This window comes from Falco rusticolus, chromosome 4, assembly GCF_015220075.1.
Source record: "Falco rusticolus isolate bFalRus1 chromosome 4, bFalRus1.pri, whole genome shotgun sequence".
NCBI classification, from domain to species: domain Eukaryota; kingdom Metazoa; phylum Chordata; class Aves; order Falconiformes; family Falconidae; genus Falco; species Falco rusticolus.
Window position 1 is genome coordinate 74,989,676 of NC_051190.1, and position 19,777 is coordinate 75,009,452.

At 38.4% G+C, this 19,777-nt stretch overlaps 2 protein-coding genes across 2 annotated transcripts in view; one reads left to right on the forward strand and one right to left on the reverse strand.

Moving 5' to 3' along the window:
- Positions 1-19,777, forward strand: part of LOC119146963 (GTP-binding protein 10-like) — a 59,683-nt gene that overhangs the window by 17,125 nt on the left and 22,781 nt on the right. The window contains exons 16-22 of the mRNA XM_037385373.1: positions 482-563; positions 1,586-1,778; positions 2,401-2,538; positions 4,772-4,848; positions 5,863-6,057; positions 7,040-7,126; positions 8,732-8,836. Coding sequence (XP_037241270.1) covers positions 482-563; positions 1,586-1,778; positions 2,401-2,538; positions 4,772-4,848; positions 5,863-6,057; positions 7,040-7,126; positions 8,732-8,836 — 877 coding nt within the window. The remainder of the gene's footprint in view (positions 1-481; positions 564-1,585; positions 1,779-2,400; positions 2,539-4,771; positions 4,849-5,862; positions 6,058-7,039; positions 7,127-8,731; positions 8,837-19,777) is intronic.
- FAM237B (family with sequence similarity 237 member B) lies at positions 15,957-17,058 on the reverse strand. The gene is made up of 2 exons (XM_037385374.1): positions 16,680-17,058; positions 15,957-15,982 (listed from the first exon to the last, which is right to left on the reverse strand). The coding sequence occupies exons 1-2, from the start codon at positions 17,056-17,058 to the stop codon at positions 15,957-15,959; spliced, it is 405 nt and encodes a 134-aa protein (XP_037241271.1).

Sequence of the window (19,777 nt, forward strand, 5' to 3'; positions counted from 1 at the left end):
GAGAAGGAAGCAATAGCAACATGAATGCTAGTTTTATGATCATTTTAAACTGGAAGTAAACAGTGTTGCCAAAAAAAGTTTTGCTCGTCTCACCCCCATGATTCACTCACAGCCCTGCAATAAGCCAGATCAGGGACATGATCCAGCTAAATTTTAGCCTCTTCTACTGAGTTAGTTTTAGCTCAAATCCATATTCTAATCCAATTCATTGTGAACCTGCCAAATTTGTTGGGCTGCTACAAGGAAGGTGTGCCACCTGCAAGAGAAGGAAGAGCAGTCAAGTAAGGTATATTGAGTTATACATCGTAAATGAAAAGGCATGTGAAGCATGGTTTTTCTATTCCCCTACATACCGTCAAGGTTTGAAGTGTATTGCATACCAAATATATTTATGCAATTCAATAAAAAAAAAAATGAGATGCTTGTAGAATGTTCTAAAGCATAAAAATGTTTCTACACAGTCAAATTGTTTCCCTTTAAGGTCCTGTGTCATTGGATGTTACACTGCAGAGAATTATTTTCTTGAAAAACAAGGCATTTTTCTCCTTCTGGATTTGTTGGCAGTAGGTATTGTTATTTTTCTTGTTACAGAATGAAAGAGTAGTGAAACAACATGGAAAACTGGATTACTTTTGTTACCGTATCTCCTAAGATTATTATAATACTAAGAAAAAGATCAGTGTATGTAATTCCCTGAGGTATGAAAGTAATCACATACCAGGATATGTGCTCAGAAATGATTGGACAGATTTTCCGTGCATCTTTTTTTAAAAATAAATACTTGACAGAGGAAGTTTTAAATTTACAAAAAATATACTCTTTTTAAAAGAAAACTCAACCTATGATCTTATGTTGGATGACATCTCTGTTTACAAAAGCACTTTAGTTCTTTCTTCATATTGAAGTTAGTAAGAGCAGAATTAGTATACACTTCAAGATATAAGTTTTATTTAAAAGTTTTGATGTTTAAAGCTACTTCGTACACGTGTTTTGTATGTATAGCTACTTCTGTGGGTCTTGGACGTAGAATTGGCACAGGCATTTCACCTGTCAAAATAAGCATGCATCTTCCCTCTTTCATCCCCTCCTCATTCTCACTGGCCGTACTGCCAGCTTCTGACGCCCTTCACTGCAGCGCAAGGCTGCAGATCCTTCCCTACTCATAGCTGCTGCTAAAAGATCTGGCCATAAAACAGAACAGGTGCTGCGTGGTACCGCTCAGCCACTGCCTTCAGAGTCTGTTTCTTAAAAAAATAAGTCTTTGGTAGTATTATATTCTCCAGCATGTGATGAGCCTCGAGGCATGTATACAAAACCTAGTATGTAATTCTACACACAGGTATGTGTGTCTTACACGATCCTACACTCATTTCCCTCATGTTCTTTGATTTATGGAACTTTGCATGGTAGGATTCCAAAAACTTGAAAGATTTACAAGTTTATACACCAGTTTTGTGCAAATAATTGTGATGAAAAGCTTGCAGTTACCTGATTATGTATTATGCAATTTCTCTATCTTTTTTGAAGGTAGATATCACTGTGTTTTGAACAGTTTAAAACATTTTTTTCTTTTCCTTTTACCAAGTTAAAGCAAAAGAACCTGTGCAATGTAATTCTTGGAATCTTGGTTGAATTTTGTGACAACCCTAAAACCACTTTGCACATCAGTACCTGGCGAGGGGCGAAAGATCAAACAGCAGCTAACCTTCTAATACAGTTGTGGAGACAGGAAGAGTCGGATCTAGGAGTCAAACATGATCGATATGGAAGGATTGTTGGTAAATTTTATGATGCATGTGAAACTGTGAGTAGTTCTACTGAATAAGTAAAGCAAAGGCAGTATTTGCTTTTGTAGTCTGAATCCTGATGAAAGTAAATTGCAATGTTTATAGCTTTATGCTGTATTTCTTACCAAGCCCGAAACACCTCTCTGTTTCGTCTGGAGTCAGGCCGCTAGATGGCATTTTCTGCATCAGCTGGGAATGAACCAGGCAATGAACAGAGCCATGGCTAGTATCCTGAACAGCTTTCCTAATGCTAGACAGTTAGAACTACGTAATTTCTTACTCAAAAGGCATCGTGTTTTGTTATATGTTGTAAAAAGATGTAAGGTGAGCGCTATGTTCTTGCAAATCTTTAGTTATGATAATTAATATTTCCTGGCCCAAATTATGTTCAAATTCCTGGCCAAACTATCAGAGTGATTGACATAGCATCCACAAAGTAAGATGGAACTGTTGTGTTTTGGAGGAAGCATCACAGAAAAGAATATGTCCATAGCTGCCTGCTAAAGACCCTCATATTTCATTACATAGATAGCATTTCCTCCAAGTTTAATAGCTTTGGGAACATACTACCTCTTCATTCTTGTACTCTGGCTTTGTGTTTTGAAATTATTAGACATGAAGAGACCTATTGCTAGCAGCTTCCAGAAACAGCAAGAGGTCATTCCGATGCCTGCCAACTGTCCCAGCTTTGCCATCGTGGAAATTTCAGAAAACATACGGGCAAAACTTTATTCATTATTGTGCAAGCTAGGTAAGACAAGTGAATTGCCTTGTTAGTGTCATATTTGAACTGAACTGAACTTGTTCACTGGCAATCAATAAAGCCACTATAAAAGAAGAAAAAAAAGATCAAAGGAAACTTTGAGATGCATCATCAACACTGTTACTAATAGATACTTGCTCATCCTGTTCTTAAAAGTCCGTACTGATGGGGATTTCAAGACTTCCTCAGTACTTGGCTGCCTCTACCATTAGGAAGAGTTTTCCTAGAATTAAACCTCAAATTTGCTTGACATTTTCTGTGACTTGTTTTCCCACACACAATATCTCTTTCACATATTGTAACACTTCTACACTTAATTTTATTTCCCTAGATTAAGAAAGACATTACTCACTGATCTCATTTTCTAGTGTAACCTCTGATTATTCTAGTAGGTTTTTTGAGTCTTTCCAATTGATTCACATTCTTCTTGATCTGTAGAGTCTCAAAACTGAACACAGTGCTTCAGCAGAAACCTCACTGCCAAACAGAGCTATGTTACTTATCTTGTAAATAAACATTCTGACATTAATATAACAATTAATCTATTCATAATGGCATGATGTTGTTTGGTCATTTGACTTAGGATCTTGTCCAGTCACCTGCCATCCTGGGATTTATACAAGTGACTCTTCCTACATTTAGTTTTTTTATTTATCCTTACTGAATTAAATTCTGTGTGTTTAGATAATTTTTCAAACTGGCAAGATTAATTTGCATTCTAATCTTTTTCTTTGAAATGCTGCAGTCCCTCCAAATACTGTTACCTGCACCCTGAATATGAATACTCATTACACCCTTGTCTAAAAGCCTAAACTGAAGTCAAGATAGATGATAAACTCTTCCATATCCATAAGATTTCTTGTATGGCTGTAGACAAAAGCTAGGTCATAGTTTTTACTAATTTGTTTTGGATAAAAATGTTTTCACTGTTAGCTGTATAAACATTCTTTGTTTAGTTATTTGTTTCAGTCTTTTTTCAGGAACTGAACTGAACCAATATTCTCTGACTTGTCTTTTTCCCCTTTTAAAAATAGGCATTATGTTTGGTTTTTCGTGTCTATCCTCCACAGGTTCAAAAATGATCAGTAATTGTTCTGGGATTGCTTTAACCAGTTCCCTGGATATCCTAGAGAACCAACTGGTTTGAAAACATCCTTAGTTTCTTTAATAAACTATAGCTAGTTCTTTCTCTGTTGTAACCCAAGTTCTTATTAATTTTTGTTAGTCTTATATTAAATGTTGGATTGCAGCTAAATTCTTTATTAAAACAAAAATGCATGAGATATCATTCCAACTTTATCCTGACCTCTTATGTTAGTTATATACCTTGTAATATCTCCTGTGATGTACTGAAATGACATGAAAATGGGTAATAACAAAATGAAAATATTTTAATAGACTTTTCTCAGCATCTTCCTCGACTGTAGTCATGCTCCACAACAGCCTGTAATGTGGTGATCTAGAAAATCAGTGTTAATTGGTCTATATCTATGGTATTTCTTTAACTTAAAAACATGAGGTAATTACGCTCTGATAGATGATACGTTCCCATTACCACACAGATGGTATGATGAAGTCTAGAATGAGATTTAATAGACTATATATAGGAGGGGTTTAAAAGTCAAATATCATAAACATTCAGCATGCAAAAATGAGGCATAGTCTTAGCAACCATACTTCTTTACCTTATTCTTTTACACATGTTGTCAACATATTTTTAAAAAGATGGACTCATGATGCTCAAGGCATTATGCTCAAGGCTCAAGTCTATGAGATGGAGGACCACCTTCATTACAAAGCTTTGAAATAAAGTACTGGACACCTTATAATACGATTCTGCTGTTGGCTACTTCACAGCGAAAGCAAACTCCATTTGTGTCGAACTGCTTCTTTAGAAACCGTGACCTGTGGGCTCAACTATTTGTGTTAAAGGAAGATCAAACCCTTCCCACAGAAGTGTAGCAAATGCAGAACTATCCTGCTTTCCAAGTGACTGGAAGGTCACTGGAGCCACTTTCGAGAGTTAATTTATTGTGGGGAAAACAGTTTTTTTAACACAAAAGCCTGCTCAAGATTAGAACAGTGACTGACTGGGGTGTGTGTGTGATAAAGATGTTTGCATGTGATTATATGACAAATAAGATGGTGTCTTTTTTAGAATGTTACATTTTAAGATAAATTCATCATGCTGTTAATACTGACATGATTAATATTCTTTTAGGTTTTGAAAATTTACCTGGTTTGTCTGCTAAGGATTGTGTCACACTTGCAATCATACGTCATTATATTGACTTTAAAGTGAGTATTGTGGAAGAAAATATTACTACTGTATCTGCATTTGCAAAAATAGCAAGTATATCTCAGGATACAACAACCAACCTTTAAAAAGCTGTCACCTATGTCACAAGTCACCTATAGTTTTACAGAGAGTATAAGCTAGTCTTTACCATCAAAAGAAATAATCCCTCTCCCATCATTGCAGCGCTCCCCAGACTCTTACTTTATACTGCTACAAATGTTTGTGACTGCATAGAAAATAAGACTAGAAACCAACACAAGTTTAAAATAACTCAGAAAAAATAATTTTAACTGTTTTCCAGCTCAAGAAACACAAATGCTCCAGGATAAGAGTAAGAAATTGGGGAGGGGCTGGAGAGTAGGACTGCCTCTTACAGTAAGGTCAGTTTAGAGGAGGCAGCACATTCTGATTAAGGTTTTCCTGTGCTTTCCCATCTTTGTCCCCACGTGCAGTATCCATCTATACTGTCAAAAGTTAAGAATGATGTGTGCATAGGAAACAAGAACAGGATAACAAGCTTTGTGGGAGCCATCCTGCTCAAAAGATGCTTCAGTTTATGCCAATTTTCTGCTTAGGAACAAAGTCTGTGTGAGCTTGAAGTGTTCAAGAACTAGCAAGACTCGATCTTTCATTGATAATTTCAGTGTCTGTTTATGTGTCATGTTGCACTTTGCTCTGATAATATGCATAATGTGAGATTCTAAGCAGCAGCCAGTAGGACACACTTCACTCTTGTAATTTGGTGTCTTGTAGCTATCAGTGTTTCTTTTGAGTTTCTGTTGTTATCAGCATTCCTGTTACTACCCTGTGGAGACAAGCTTGGGCTTGGGAAGTCTTAGGGAGGATTATCATGAATGATAATCCAGTATCATTACTGAAGTCTAACCTTGCATAAAAATTCTGGGAAGTGAAACAACAATAATGAGAGACATGGTTGCTCTATTATGTTTTGAATGCTTAGAGGTGAAAAAAGAGATAACTATCAAATAGCGTGGGGTGTGTTTCACATACAGGTTGGAGAAGTTTGGAGTGAAATGTGTGAAGAACTAAAAGAAGAGTTCAGGCCTGTTGTATCAGATGAGGAAGCCTTGAAAGTTATTTCAGACGCAGCAGAAGATACTGGAAGAATGGTGGTTGCACTGCAGACTGAAGTGCTTGAAAGTCAACACCACCGAGAAATGCAAGAAGAGGAAAAAACATATACAAAAGTAAGACAAAGAGTGTTTAAACAAGCAAAGCCCATGTAAGCTTTTTTGTTAATTTATATGAATATTTTCTTACTATATAATGCTGAAAATCCTGTATGTGTACACTGCTTGAAGATATTTTAATCTGTCTCAGCAGCAAAATTTTAACTTTAAATTAAATTTGGTTAACCTCAGTTCTCCCAATTCGTATAATTTTGCCAGTGTTTAGAGAGTAACATGAAAAAATGAAGCAGTATCATCAGTGATGCATCAGCAATGGTGTAGTGAGAGATAATCATTATGTTACTATGAGTTGCACCTGTGTTCACCTGTAGCCGATAACAATTTAAAGTACTTATTACAACTATATCTGCTTTGTAAAATGAAACATAAGCCTCTGTTATAAGTTCCCTTGGCTGAATATTCACATAGCTTCGTTACCTCAGAAAGTAGGGCTTTGTGCTTCCCAGCATGCTGTGAGTGAGCAGGTATAGCCATTTCCCAGCTTTGGTTATAAGGCAAGCATTTGGCGCTTTTGCTCATCTTTTGTCTCATCCTCTCCTGCTGTCTGAGAAGTACAATCACTTGGTCCAGTTGTCCAAAATCTCATGCTAGTGTTTTTGAGGGATTGTCGTGCATTATGATGCCTGCATTTTTGTCACCGAACTGATTGCATCTCTGTTATTCAGCATTTGAAAGTGAGAATATACAGGAAGTACTCGTGAAATAGATGGGGCTTTTCCAACATCTGTGTTGGAAGAGGGGAAAATTAGTCTGCAGAGAAGGTAAACCTTTTTTTTTTTAAAGACAGTGCATAAGTGAAGTTTTTGAAGGACAAGTACGTTACTACAACACTATCATCCAATATCAGGCAAGAGACATGAGCTAAGGTGGCCCAAGGGGCACAGCTGAACATACTACTCAAACAGCACAAGCACAGAATTCAGAAAAACTCCTGAGAAGAGGATTATCTTGCATCTTATAAATTCCGTTTATATTACAGATCCAAGCTATCCATAAGCAGAGAGAAATGGTAGATAAATCTTGGAAAAATTTCTTGACTCGGACATCAAACTATGAGGCATTGAAGGTAAGAAATCTGAGTGACGGAGCAAACTTTGCATTCACAGTGTAGTTATAATAATTGTGAAGTTCCAAATACATTTCTTAATTATGAGAATATTCAAGTAGAAGTTATAGTCAAAGTTATATTTGCACAGAGATAGAAGAATGAACCGTAAGATGTATTGGCAAAGCTACGCAAGATTTGATTTTTCTGCTCTTCTGATTACAATCACAGATTGGAGATCTACTTTGTTTATACACTTGCAGTTGGGGGACGGGGGGTGGGGTATATTTGTTCTGAAACTGTTGAAACTAAAAGCCTTGTAATTCTTTGTTTATTTTTTCTAATACTTTATTCCCTATTTTTAGTACAGCAAACTTCTTTCAAGATAGGAAATACTTTATGATGAAAGGAGTTTCTTTTTGTAATATTTCTGCTTTTCCAAAAGAACATTAGAGTCTTGGTTAGGCAATCAGACTAAGTTGGAGAATGAATGAAATCAGACTTAAAAGAAATGCTTTGGCAGCTAAATTTAATTTTTCTTCATTTCCTAAAGGAAATGCAAAAGAGAATAATTTTCTTCATGTGCTAGCACCTCCCTGGTCTGTGGTAAAGATCCATGCTAGAATTAGAAATTAAAAAGGGCCAGGAAAAAGATTTGGAGAACTACAGGCTGGTTAGTTTTAACCGAGTCCCTGGAAAACTTTGTTAGACACAAGGGACAAAAAGGTGATTGGTGATGGCTGTCATGGATTTACCAAGGACAAATCATGCGTTGCCAACATTGTTGCCTTTTGGGCTGAAATTATTTGCTCTGGAGAAGGAGAAAGATGGATGTTACTTCCCTTAGTTTTAGCAAGGTTTTCAGCAGTAGCCTCCTTGTAGCCAAAATGGGGAGATACGGACTGGACTACATACAAGTTGGAAAAAAAAAATGGCTGGACTGATGGGCTCAAAGGACAGTGGTCAGTAATTAAAGTTTAACCAGCTGTCAGTTTTGCGTGATATTCTGCAGAGTTAATTATAGGGTTGATACTCTTGAGCATTTTCATTAACAACTTGGATATTGGATCAGTATGCATCCTCATCATGTTCACGCATGACACTGGAGCTGGAGGAAGCAATCCCTGTGCTGAGAGGTAGGGCTGCTATTCAGAAGGACTTTGACAAGCTGGAGGGATGCGCTGGCCAAAAGCTCATGCACTTCAGGAAAAGAAAATGTGAAGTCACACATCTGGGATGTGTTAAAGTGTCGCCCATCCGTCCAGCCTGGGGACTGCCTGGCCGTGTACGATGGATGGCGTGACGAGCTGAGCGTGAGGCAACAGTGCCCTCTGGCGGTGATGGAGGCTGACAGCAGCTATGGCTGCGTGAGAAACAACACAGCCCGCAGGTCATAGCAAGCGATTATTCCCTTCTCACCCTTGCGAAGCCATGACCGTTTATTCTGTTTTCCAGTCCCCAGTACAAGGGAGAGTCACAAACCAGAGGGAGGGTACCTACAATTAAAGGCCAATTGAATTCTCTCTTCATTTATTTAGGTTTTTTGTTTGTATAGTTTCCAACAAGTGCAAGTGACACAATTAATTTGAATTAAATCATTTCCCCTTTTTTTCTAACTATCTTTAGAAAGCAAAAAGGCTTCAGGAAAAATCAATAGAGGCTTGCAGATCTAAACTGAAGACTCAAAATGGAACAGTCCATTCTACTGATATTAAAGGCCTCAGTACAACAGTAAGTAATCCCCAGTGACACTGTTTTATTCTCATTAATGTGTAAGTAGTTTCAGGTTTATTCTGGATGTATATGTGCTACTTCTTAATCTTTCTTTAATAATGTTTATGTTGACAAGCTCCAAGTGTGTAAGAAAGAATCTGTATCTCCTGCAAGGCACCACTTCCCCTTCTGACACATCCTCTGACAACAAGTAGTTGGTCAGAATGAAATTCAGATGTGCAGATTACTCGTAAAAAGTGTGGGTAAGATGGTCCCTATGCTACTTGACATGTATCTCTTGTGGGATAGCCTTTCATGAAAACCTTGCTGAGGTCAGGACCTCCTTCATTTATTGTTGGGTAAACCTGTGTGATGTACTAATCTTTTAGTACATCAGTAGTGTCCTTTGTCAGTAAACATGTTCCTGACTCTGCAGATAAGCCACTCATTGCACCTGCAGAAAAGATATTTTTTTTCCTCATTTCTGTCAGGTAACTGAAGTGTGAGAAAATAAGCCATTGTTAACATCTTACTTGGGCATAACAGCACATTTAGGTGTTGAGTTTTGACAAGCTGAGGTAAGAATGTCCATTCCAGTCAGTAACTGCTTTTGAGCTAGCTGTACGGTTTCTGTGTAAGCGTCACAGCTAAGGAGAATTTTAGGGGGAGGGATGGCTTCTTGGTTGCTTATAAGTTATTCTTACATGTAAGGAGAAACAAGGAAGAGAGAACATGAGGTGCTGTTTTCAAACTTGTACAAAGGCAAGAGGTTCTATCACCATGGGATCTGTCATGAATGAGTAACAACAACTAAGGTGGCTGGATCCTGAAAAAGAAAAGAAGCAGTTCGTGTTTGATGTGATGAGGAAAGGAGTTTCATAGGAAGCAAGGAGATGGTCACAGAGTGCTAGACTAGGATTTTTATCAAATTATCTTTGCTCTAAACTTCTGAAAGATATGGAGGGACACATCTGTGAAGGCAAGATGAAGTGGGCTGGAAAAATGATTTAGTTACATGCATATATCACTGAGACTGTTAATCAGCAATATTTTGTAGAAAGTATGTGAAAAATTTAGATATAAACATGAGTATTCTGGAAATTGTTGGTAGAGAGAAATACTTGGACCTTAAGCCAAGATTATTAGTTTATTCGGAGGGAGAGGATTTAACAAGAAAATATCTTTATGGTTCTATAGTGAATATTTCAACAACTATAGACAAAAACAAAGAAAAGATTTGTCCATTTTATAAGATAAGTGTATTAAAAACCTGAACACATCAGCAACATCAGATAAAATTCCTTGGGTACATTGCTTAGAAGAATTACAAATGACAGATATGGCTGGCAAATTTTTTTATGGAAAAATCTTCTTCCCACATCTCTGCCTAACACCCTTAGTAAGGAAAGATGAAAGTTAAGCTGATTGTTGCAAACCAGTCAAGGTCAAGTAATCCAATATGTGAGCTGCATGCACTCAAAGAGTTGCATTGTTTGTTTTAGTAGGTCATGGTTAGAAGATAGAGGTGTCACTCAGGGATTTTTATTCAAAGAACTGAATCTATTCAGTATAAAGAGTAGTAATGAGACTGGAAGGTGTATGTCTCTTTCAGTCTTGGTGTTTTCCTGGGGCAGTAGTTATAGGCAATCGCATTCTGAGATAAATGGGGTCCATTCTCTTTTTTTCCTTTGAAGTATTAATGTATAGTAAAATTCCGAGGACAAAAGGTATGGCTGATATTATACACAAATCAAAGTAACATTGCACAAGAAAATTCTATTGTTATGAAGGCTTGATTTTCTTCTATTTGTAAGATCAGGCATGAAGGCAGAAAAGCAGAGTACATGAAAGTACTTGCTGAAAAACCACTGTCCTTTCCTTAATATTGATGGGAACAATTCACGAATTTAGTATAAAGGATAGTCTTAGTAGACCTCAGAAACCTCAGCATGCACCTCCACCCACTGAATAACGTTTTTGAACAACAGTTCATGATTTAACTCTCATCTCATTTTATATGGTAACATGAATGTCACGCAATGTATTTATTTTGTTTTTCAGATTGGATCTGGCTGCTCAGTAACTGTTGAAAGTACACCTCCTCAGTTAGTTGGAGGGCCACTGGCTGTTACAGACCTTGCTCTTAGAAAGCCCTCTGTTTGTGAAGGAGCCTTAAAAAAGATCAAAAGAGTTAAAACATTGAACTTGGTTAAGGATTTGGTACCTATGGAATAGATAGTGTGCTGAACAGTGCTTTTAGTATTATAGCTAACTGCACATATATTTTAGCTACAAGATAAAATGTGTTGTTAATGCTTTGATGAATTACATAGAACATCTTGAGAGAAAAATTATATTTTGTCTTAACTAGTATAAATGTGGAGATGATTTATTAATAAAGTACCCCATACAGTATGGTACAAAGGTATATTGAGTCTAATGATTTTGTGTGCTAGTGTCAGGTTACCCTAATCCGCTATCAGCAGGTCCACTATTTAGATTTCCATCTCTTGTTGACACATTCCATACACTGCAGTTTAAGTACCTTTTCCATTGAGCAGGGTGATGAACCTTCACATAAACACATTCAGTTCTTCATTTTCCTGGATGCCATACCCACATAGTTTTTGTCCAAGTCCATTTTGAATTCTTGAATTGCTGCCTTTAGCGTCAGGACTTCTGACTTCTCAGTTTTCATCTAAAGACTAAGCAGCTTGTCTGTGCCAACAGTTTCTCCAAGCCTGTTGGAGAGACATGTTGAAGTGTCTTGCTCCTCATGGGTTTCTCACAGCTCTTTACCTGATCTTACTATTCTGTTTCTTGGATTATTTCCCATATTGTCTCCAACAAGAACTCACCCTTTTCCAGCCTAGCACCTCTATAATACCAACACAAACTTGTGAACACCAGACCTTTTTGTAAATGACTCAGTTTCTAAGCGAATGTCTCCTTTCCTAACTTGGGCAAAGCCACAGTTAGTGGTATTACAATACAGCAAGATACCCTGAGGCTGTTACTTCATCTTAAAACCAGTTGCTATCCAGCCCTATGGCATAAATTGCTGTGGCACTGCAAGGGGTGCTGTGAGGTACAAGCTCTGGCACGTGGTCTGTCATTTTTGCCTGTAAGCACCATTTTGAGAAAAGTACAAGCTTTCACTTTGTTAAATGCTAACTGGAAAAATGGAAATAAATTTGAGCTAAACAGGTAGAACTTAGCATCCAACTCCTTTTTTTACTTCCTGAAAGAGGGATGGGGGCGGGAGGGGGGGTGTATGAGCATTTCTTAAAAATCTTTGTCCCTATAACAAGACATAACAGTGCTAGCATTAAAAATAAAGGCAGGTTTTTGTTTCAATATTATCTACTTAAACTTTATAAAAAGAAAAACCCTAAGAAAATAATGAAATAAACCAAAACAGCCATATGAAATGGCACTTAAACTTTAGAGATATCTCCGCATATGTAGCTTCCAAAGATCAGAAGCATTTTCTTAAGGGCAGGTCTGTTAAACATTACATTGTGAAGATAGTCATCTAGTACTTGAGCCAGAGAAATGAAATCAAGCTATGCTAATTTAATTATATTTCTATGCCGGCCCTTTGCTAACTGATAATTTTTAAGTATAACCTGGTTTCATGACATTTTTTTCCAAAATCAGCTGCGTAAAGTTTGTTTTGTTAAACAAGCCTCTATGTGTATTTCTTGCCTGCCTGCAAGAAAGATAAACTAAGGTGTACAGAGATTATCTTACTGAAGTTCTCTGTCAAGTAATGTCCTGTTCAGTTGTTTATGTTTGTATTTCTCTGACAGCTCTTCAGCAGCTATGCTGCTTTATTACTGTATCAGAGAATATGAAAATATATCTACACACAGGGGTGACCACAAGTATGCTCCATTGTCTTTTCACAATTAAAGCCAAACAATAAATATTTGACTAGGAGAACAAAGACTGTGACATTTAGGGATTTTTTTAAGTGCTTGCACATAAGCAAATGTGTGGGTGACTCGTTGCTATCGGCAGCAAGGCAAAGGCCCATTTTTTCCAAAAAACTCGTGTAAGTCCCTCCAATTTCTGAGTAAAAGCTACAGCAGTACAGTGTAGCCCAGGTATGGATATAAAAGATCTTTTAGCTGGAAATCAGTTTATATATATGCTTATGTAAAAACTTTAAATCAGAAACAAAGTGAGCTCTTCAGCATTCCTCCCCCAGCTGCACTGTGCTTCTGCTACAAACACCCTGAGCTTGCAGGCAAGTAGCTGCAAATGCTCTTGTTAATTTTAATAAAAGACTGGAGAAGGAAGGGAACAGAATTTCCCGAAATGCTTACATTTATACTTCACAAATTAACACTAACACAAGACTTCACAGCAGCATAGACAGCATTTGATTTTTCCGGTCAGCCATGGACCATGGTCAGGCTGTTGCTGGGGGAACCCAAGGAAACTGGGCTTGCTGTTCCTGCTGTAACCCAGGGACGGAAAGAGAGGGAGCATGGAGTACTGGTGGAGGAAAAGATCATCCCACTTGCTGTTAATTCTTCTTGTAGACACCCCAGGGGTAGCCAGCTGGCTCTCCATGACTGTCATAAATAAAACAGGTATGTCCACATGCAATTTTTTTTGCTGCTCTGCTAATGATACTGCATGAATTCACTTTAGGATAGAATAAGCCTTGTAGTTAAAGTATAACGAATATAAGAAATATATTCTAATGAAATTAATAGTTGCACAACAAAAGCTGCTATGAAATCCTCTGTACAACCCTGTACCAAGGCTAAGAACTTATATTTACTCAAAAATGTAGGTGTAGTAATTAGGTCATGTAACCATAGTCTGAAAGAAATAATTAATGAAATAACTGATCAGAGAAGGAGTCTGTTTCTCTTTCTTTAACTTTCTCTAGCAAGGGGCCTGCTTAGAAGTTATCTAGAGGGAGCAATTAAAAGAAACAAGCGGAAGAAACAGATGGTTGACAAGGGCATAAATTAGCTCAGACCGATAAGAACACTGCAAACTGGCAAGATCATCACATACCAGACAAAAGGTGAAAAGTACACTGTGAAGAAGACCTATGGCCTTCCTCCCAGAGACCCCTGCCCACAATTCTTGGAGGAATATGCACAAGCCCAGAGGACTGATAATCTAATTAACATATGAAGTGAGAGTAGGCGGGATTAGGTAATGACTATGTATAGGCATTAATTGAATATTCATTGTTTTATTGTATAAATATAAGATAATTAGTTACTTTAAACATGCACGTTAGGCGGAAGGATCCCCCATGCATCCAGCGTTGCCAATAAAGGATACTCAGGCACTAAGAAATTTTGACTTCGTTCTTTAAATCACTATGTTACTGTTATTTGTATCACCTGCCCCTTTTGCAGACACTACAGATTGACTGTAGCAATACATTGTTCAGGTATTCTGGAGCCAATTATGATAGCTGCTAGGCACCTTTGTCGCATGTAGAAAACCAATTAAAACAAATACTTAAAGTCTGAGAGAGGATGGAGCTTTTAAAACTGCATAGGATACCTTGCTCTGGCAATCCATTAAAAGATCAATAATACAGGGAACATTACCTTTAAAATTATATTACAGTTTTACACTTCTGTAGGTGATGAATACAATTACTTAAAAGTATGAACAAGGGGAATTTATTTATCTGGTTAATGAAAGTTAAGACACTATTTGTTGCAAATGCAATACAGTACATTTTATAAACAATATTGCTGGAACAGATTAGACGATGGCTCTCAAATAGCTGCTCATCATAATGCATCAATTCCTGCAACTCCTGGGTTTGGGGGAGTCATGACTCCCTCTGTTTGCTCAAAAGAAAGGGCGTATTTAAAATATTTTTTGTATCAGGAACTTAACAGTGATATTTACAGGTAAGAAATTTCTCACTCCTTTTGTACCCTCTCCTGAATACTGTAGGAGATTTATTTTACAAGATGCAGTTCAATATTGTGTTTATCGAAATGATCATTTAAAAATCTATGAGAATTGTTGGGCATTGTACAAACTACATCTGAACTAGGCATTATGTGGGATGGATCTCTTGTTCCTTACGAAGGTTTATATGCTGTTACTGTGTAAGAAACATTTCCTACAATAATTAAACCCAGTTGGGATCTCATAAAAGGCTAGAACACAACAGGGACTGAACAAACCGCATTGTCTAAGGAGTAAAGCAGAGAACAGTCAGCTTCTCTGAGTGTTCCCATTTGTTCTCAGGCTTTCTGTGCTCAGGAGAAATGGATTAACTAGATGGTTAATCTCCCCAAATTAGTTTACTCTTGCTGGGTGGTTTCTCATAATGGGAGCAGTAGCCAAGCCAGTCTCTCGCTCTTTCAAACCACTCAATGCATGGGTCTCTTCTCAACTGTGATGTTGCCTGCTATGACAGGGAAGGATGGTATCACCTTATTTACCTGTGTGAATGTGTAAATAAAGAGTAGTCTTGCATAAAGTAGTTCTTCATGTAGTAGTGGTTTTTCAAATAATATTAATAGACAAAAAGAATGACTACTATTCAGACCCTGCTGCATAGAAAAATACTTTAATCAATCCATAGCCTAGACTAAGCAGTGATAAAATAAAAAGTTTAGACTGCACAGGACATTACAATTAGCATAATCCTTCCCTTTAGCTTGATGTCACACTTTTTTGTAGTTCTTAAACATAAAATTGATTGTATGTGCGAGACACCATATAAAGTGACCGTTGACATTTTCTCCATTGCTTAATGTATAAAAATATATTGGGTTTCCATCAAAATTAAAAGTATTGGAAAAGATGAACCTCTACAAAAATACAGCACTGGTTCAGACTTACAAGCTTACCTGAGAGAACTAAGGTGTTGACTCAAAACACACAAGCATTCACACATGCAGTGGGAAAAAGGCAGCCTTGGTAGATTGCAAGACAGGAAAGCAAAAGTAACAATGTGGGAGCTCACGTACTTATCAGTTTAGCAGTGATTAAGTACTTTATACAAAGAAGAGGGAAAATAATGTTGAACCATGCCAATGGATTTATCTGGGCATCTACAGTATATGCTGTGCTTTTTTCCTCCTTCATTTTGTTGTTGCCTTGCTAAGGTATCTTCATTTTCTCCCCTTTTGGCCTAAAATGGGTTGGTAAAAGCAGATCCTGCAAGATTATGAAAGAAAGGTAGTTATTTTCCAAGCAATATGGTTAGGAATGTTAGGATTATATGATTGCCATGTTCAACCTGGAAACCTAAAACATCTAAAGGTACATCAAAAGACTGTTGTCTATTACTGAGGAGGAAGGAAGCCAACAGATCTAGGACTGGTTAATAAGATGTAAAGCCAATCACCTCTATGATCCCTGTTCAGACTCATCCCAGACCACAATGACCAGAATTTGTCACTGTTTGATGATTCACAGTGACCATGAGATCACATTGTGTGTCAATAGTTTTAATGGGAAGAGCAGGTGTTCAAGTGGTCAGGGATTTGAGCTTCCTTTCTCACAGAGGGGTGATTCCCCAAAGTTGAAGGAAGTCCAAATCCAGGAAACTTTTAGTATTGTAATATCATTTGTATGCACACAGTGATTAAACAGAGAATGCAGCATGCACTTCCACACCCTCCCACAAGCACACCCAACATTTCTTACAGTGTTAAATGTAGAAATGTAGTGCCCTAACTACCTTTGACTCATGTTTTGTGAAAGTAGCTACCACTGAAAGATGCAAAGAGTTTTGACAATTAGAGACAGAAAACTAGAAATTACTGCATTGAGTTGTCTAAACAATCAAGGATGAGGATGGAACAGTGGTTCAGTTTAATGTTTGTACATAAACACCATATCCTACAGTTACCTTCTAAAGTTCTATGTGAGTACGTGGAAGAAAATCTGGGAGTTAATTGTCTTCTGCCCATTCCATGAGATCTTGAGAGCACACAGTCTACATACATGTCCCAGAAGTTCTGAGCTAGATCATTGAAGAGGTCATTGTGCTTGGGCTTAGGGGATTCCTTTAGGAACATCATGAAGTCCCAGAGAGCAATGACCGTATCCGCTACCTTGAGTTTCTTCATTTCCACCAACTCATGGGACGACACCTCCCAGCACTGATGGTCAATCTGACCCAGGCTTGGAGGAGTTTCTTTTTGGTAGTCTAGATTGGCATAAACCAAATTCAGTATCAATATACAGCCCAGCTGAAGATACCACCTTCGTTTCCATACAGATTCCATGCTTCAAGATACCTGAAATAAAGTGTATAAAATTACAGTGGTTCTGCCCATTATGTAGTTCATTCTCACATAACTTTGAAGGATACTCCAAGAGAAAATTTATGCATATATACAGAAAAACATTTCTTTCTAAACCATGGAAACGAATTAGTCAATGAACCTTAAGACCAGAGCTAGATTGGCACCTAGAAATTGTTAATGCTGTTTAGAACATGAAAACCTGAAGCAGAAAGTTTGAAGTGGCCGTAGCCTATGTCAGAACTGCTCAATCTCAAGGCTTCTTCCCTTAAACTCCTGTGTTTGGATCATCAGTAAAATCAGATTAATAGCAGATGCTTAAGGAATCCTAGTGATATGCTATTCTAAATGATTGCAAACAAGAAACAGAGTTATAAATAGGCAATCTTTCATGGAACAGTCCAACTCAGAAAGGTGGTAATGAAGGAACAGTAAACCAGACCATTCCACTGTATTGGGTGAGCGTAGGCAGGTTATGAACTCACTCAGTAGCTGTGCAAGACCAGAAAAAGGCAGATTTCCTTCTGGCTTATGTTAGAAAATAAACTTTTGGCACAATTATTTCTGGCATATATGCAAGCCACAGAAACTATCTGGAGAACTGGAGTGGAAAAAAATAACAGAGGAAGCATAATGAGAACTTAAAATGTGACAGAACATGTAATCATTATTATACAAGGATTCCCTCTGGGAAAAGTGCAGTTTTCCTATGATGTATATTCCATACGCTCAAAGCAGGTTTAGATAGAACATCACTAGAACACCTGAAATTTTTTTATCAGTCCTTCCTGTCAAGATAAAATACAGTGGAAAAGGAGAGGAAAGAGGAAAACAAAAAAAGGACAAGCGAGCACAGGAAGAAGTCTGAAGGAAAAAATGACAGTCAAGACTGTCAAATAGTACCCCTTATTTTGGTGTCCTGAATCAATTCTACGTCAAATAGTTGATACCATGGTCATTCCCACAGTTTCCAATCCAGAATGTAAAATACAATTACAAAATTATGCCAGGTTTTGTTCAGATACAAGACAATCTTTTGGGCAACTGTGCAGATTTTACTGGGAACTTGGCCAGAATTGCAAGTGTGCTCTCCCACTCAGAGGATCTTTGGATGCTGGCAATATGAAAAGTTAGTCTATGTCTTCGAAGAGTTAACACACCGACGTCCTCCCTGCAACTCCTAGGGGTGCAATTAGAGAGGATAATCCACAGATAATACAACATATATGTGAACTGTCTATGAGAAGACAGAGTCGAGGTGACACCATGGAGTTCACAGTTGTATCAAGCTGGGTCAGGAGACAGGACAGCTTGAAACAGGCCTTTTTGCTGTGGCCACAGGGTTCTGGATTATTTTTTAGTTTAAATATGCTATTACACTGCTACAGCCACCCGAGGTCCATAAACTCATGTACTCCTTTACCTCACCTTCAGGGCTCAAGGGAATGAGACAGACAGATACCCCCCGACATAAGTCCTTTCTAAAACTTCACCTGCTAGTTACATTTCAGCAGGATTACCTGCCTCAGCATCCTCAGAGTTTATGGACATGCATTAAAGTTTCTCTTCCTTGGCTTGTTAGAAAACTGGCTCTGGGAAACAGGCAAGGATGGAAATGCTTCTCTTCTCACTCCCACTTCACCAGGCATCAGCATTTAAAGGACACACTAGCAATTCAGCCACCAAGAACAAAAGCGGCAGCCGGGAAGCCACCAACGTTCTGAGCCGTTTTGATTTGATGTTTCATTCCAGCTAAGAACTAAAATGCTAAGGGCCCACTTGAACACCTCAGACAGGAGCAGAGACCAACAAGCCTCACAGAGACTCTGAACTCATAACTCCTACTATTCAGTAAAAGACAGGCGAGTTTCACAAAGGCAGTAACTAACACGCCGCGGTAGAAGTTATACTTACGGCGTTTCTGCCAGGAGGTGGAAAGCAGCAGCCTCGACACAACAGCAGTCAGCCACTTGGAGAAAAAGAAAGAAATTCATGAGAGGGCTGCGAGTGCTGGGCAGCTGCTGGACGCTCTGAGGGTGCCAGGATTACACTGCACAGGGACAGCTCTGCCACTGGCGAAGCAGCAGCAGCAGCAGCAGCGTGGACTCGGGGCAGTGGAAAGGCGGGGGGGCTGTGGCTGTGGCAGCCCCACCTCCTTCTGCAGCAGGCACCAGTGTCAGCCCAGCCTGGGCTGGGGTCCCACCTGCAGGCACTGCGCCTGTACGGCTGCCTGGCTGTGTTCGGTGAGGGGAGAGGCAGGGGGCTGTCAGAAGAAGGGAAATACAGTGGATAGCAAATCTTTCTCCAAATCAGTAACACGAACGATCTCCTCATTTTATAAATCCATCAGCAATCCTGGCTGCCCACCAGAACAAGCGCCCATCAAAGACATTTCAAAATAATGTGAAACGGATGTACAGCCCAGAATTTATAGGCTTATTTATATAAGTGCATCCACTATTCCAGCTCCCTTTTTGCAGAAACTCCCCGACTTGAGATCTGTTTTACATTGTTTTTTAAGATCTCCTATAATTTGGTTGCCAGGGAGGTTTTCGATGCTATTTTACTTTTACTTGACAGCATCCCCTCCAGAGGCTGGTGCCAGAGCCAGAATTCACATCCCACACCTTCCAGCCAGCAGCAGCCCAGCTGTGCCAGCTGTTAAAAACCTGTTTTCTGATGTTTTGTTCCTGGCCAGTTA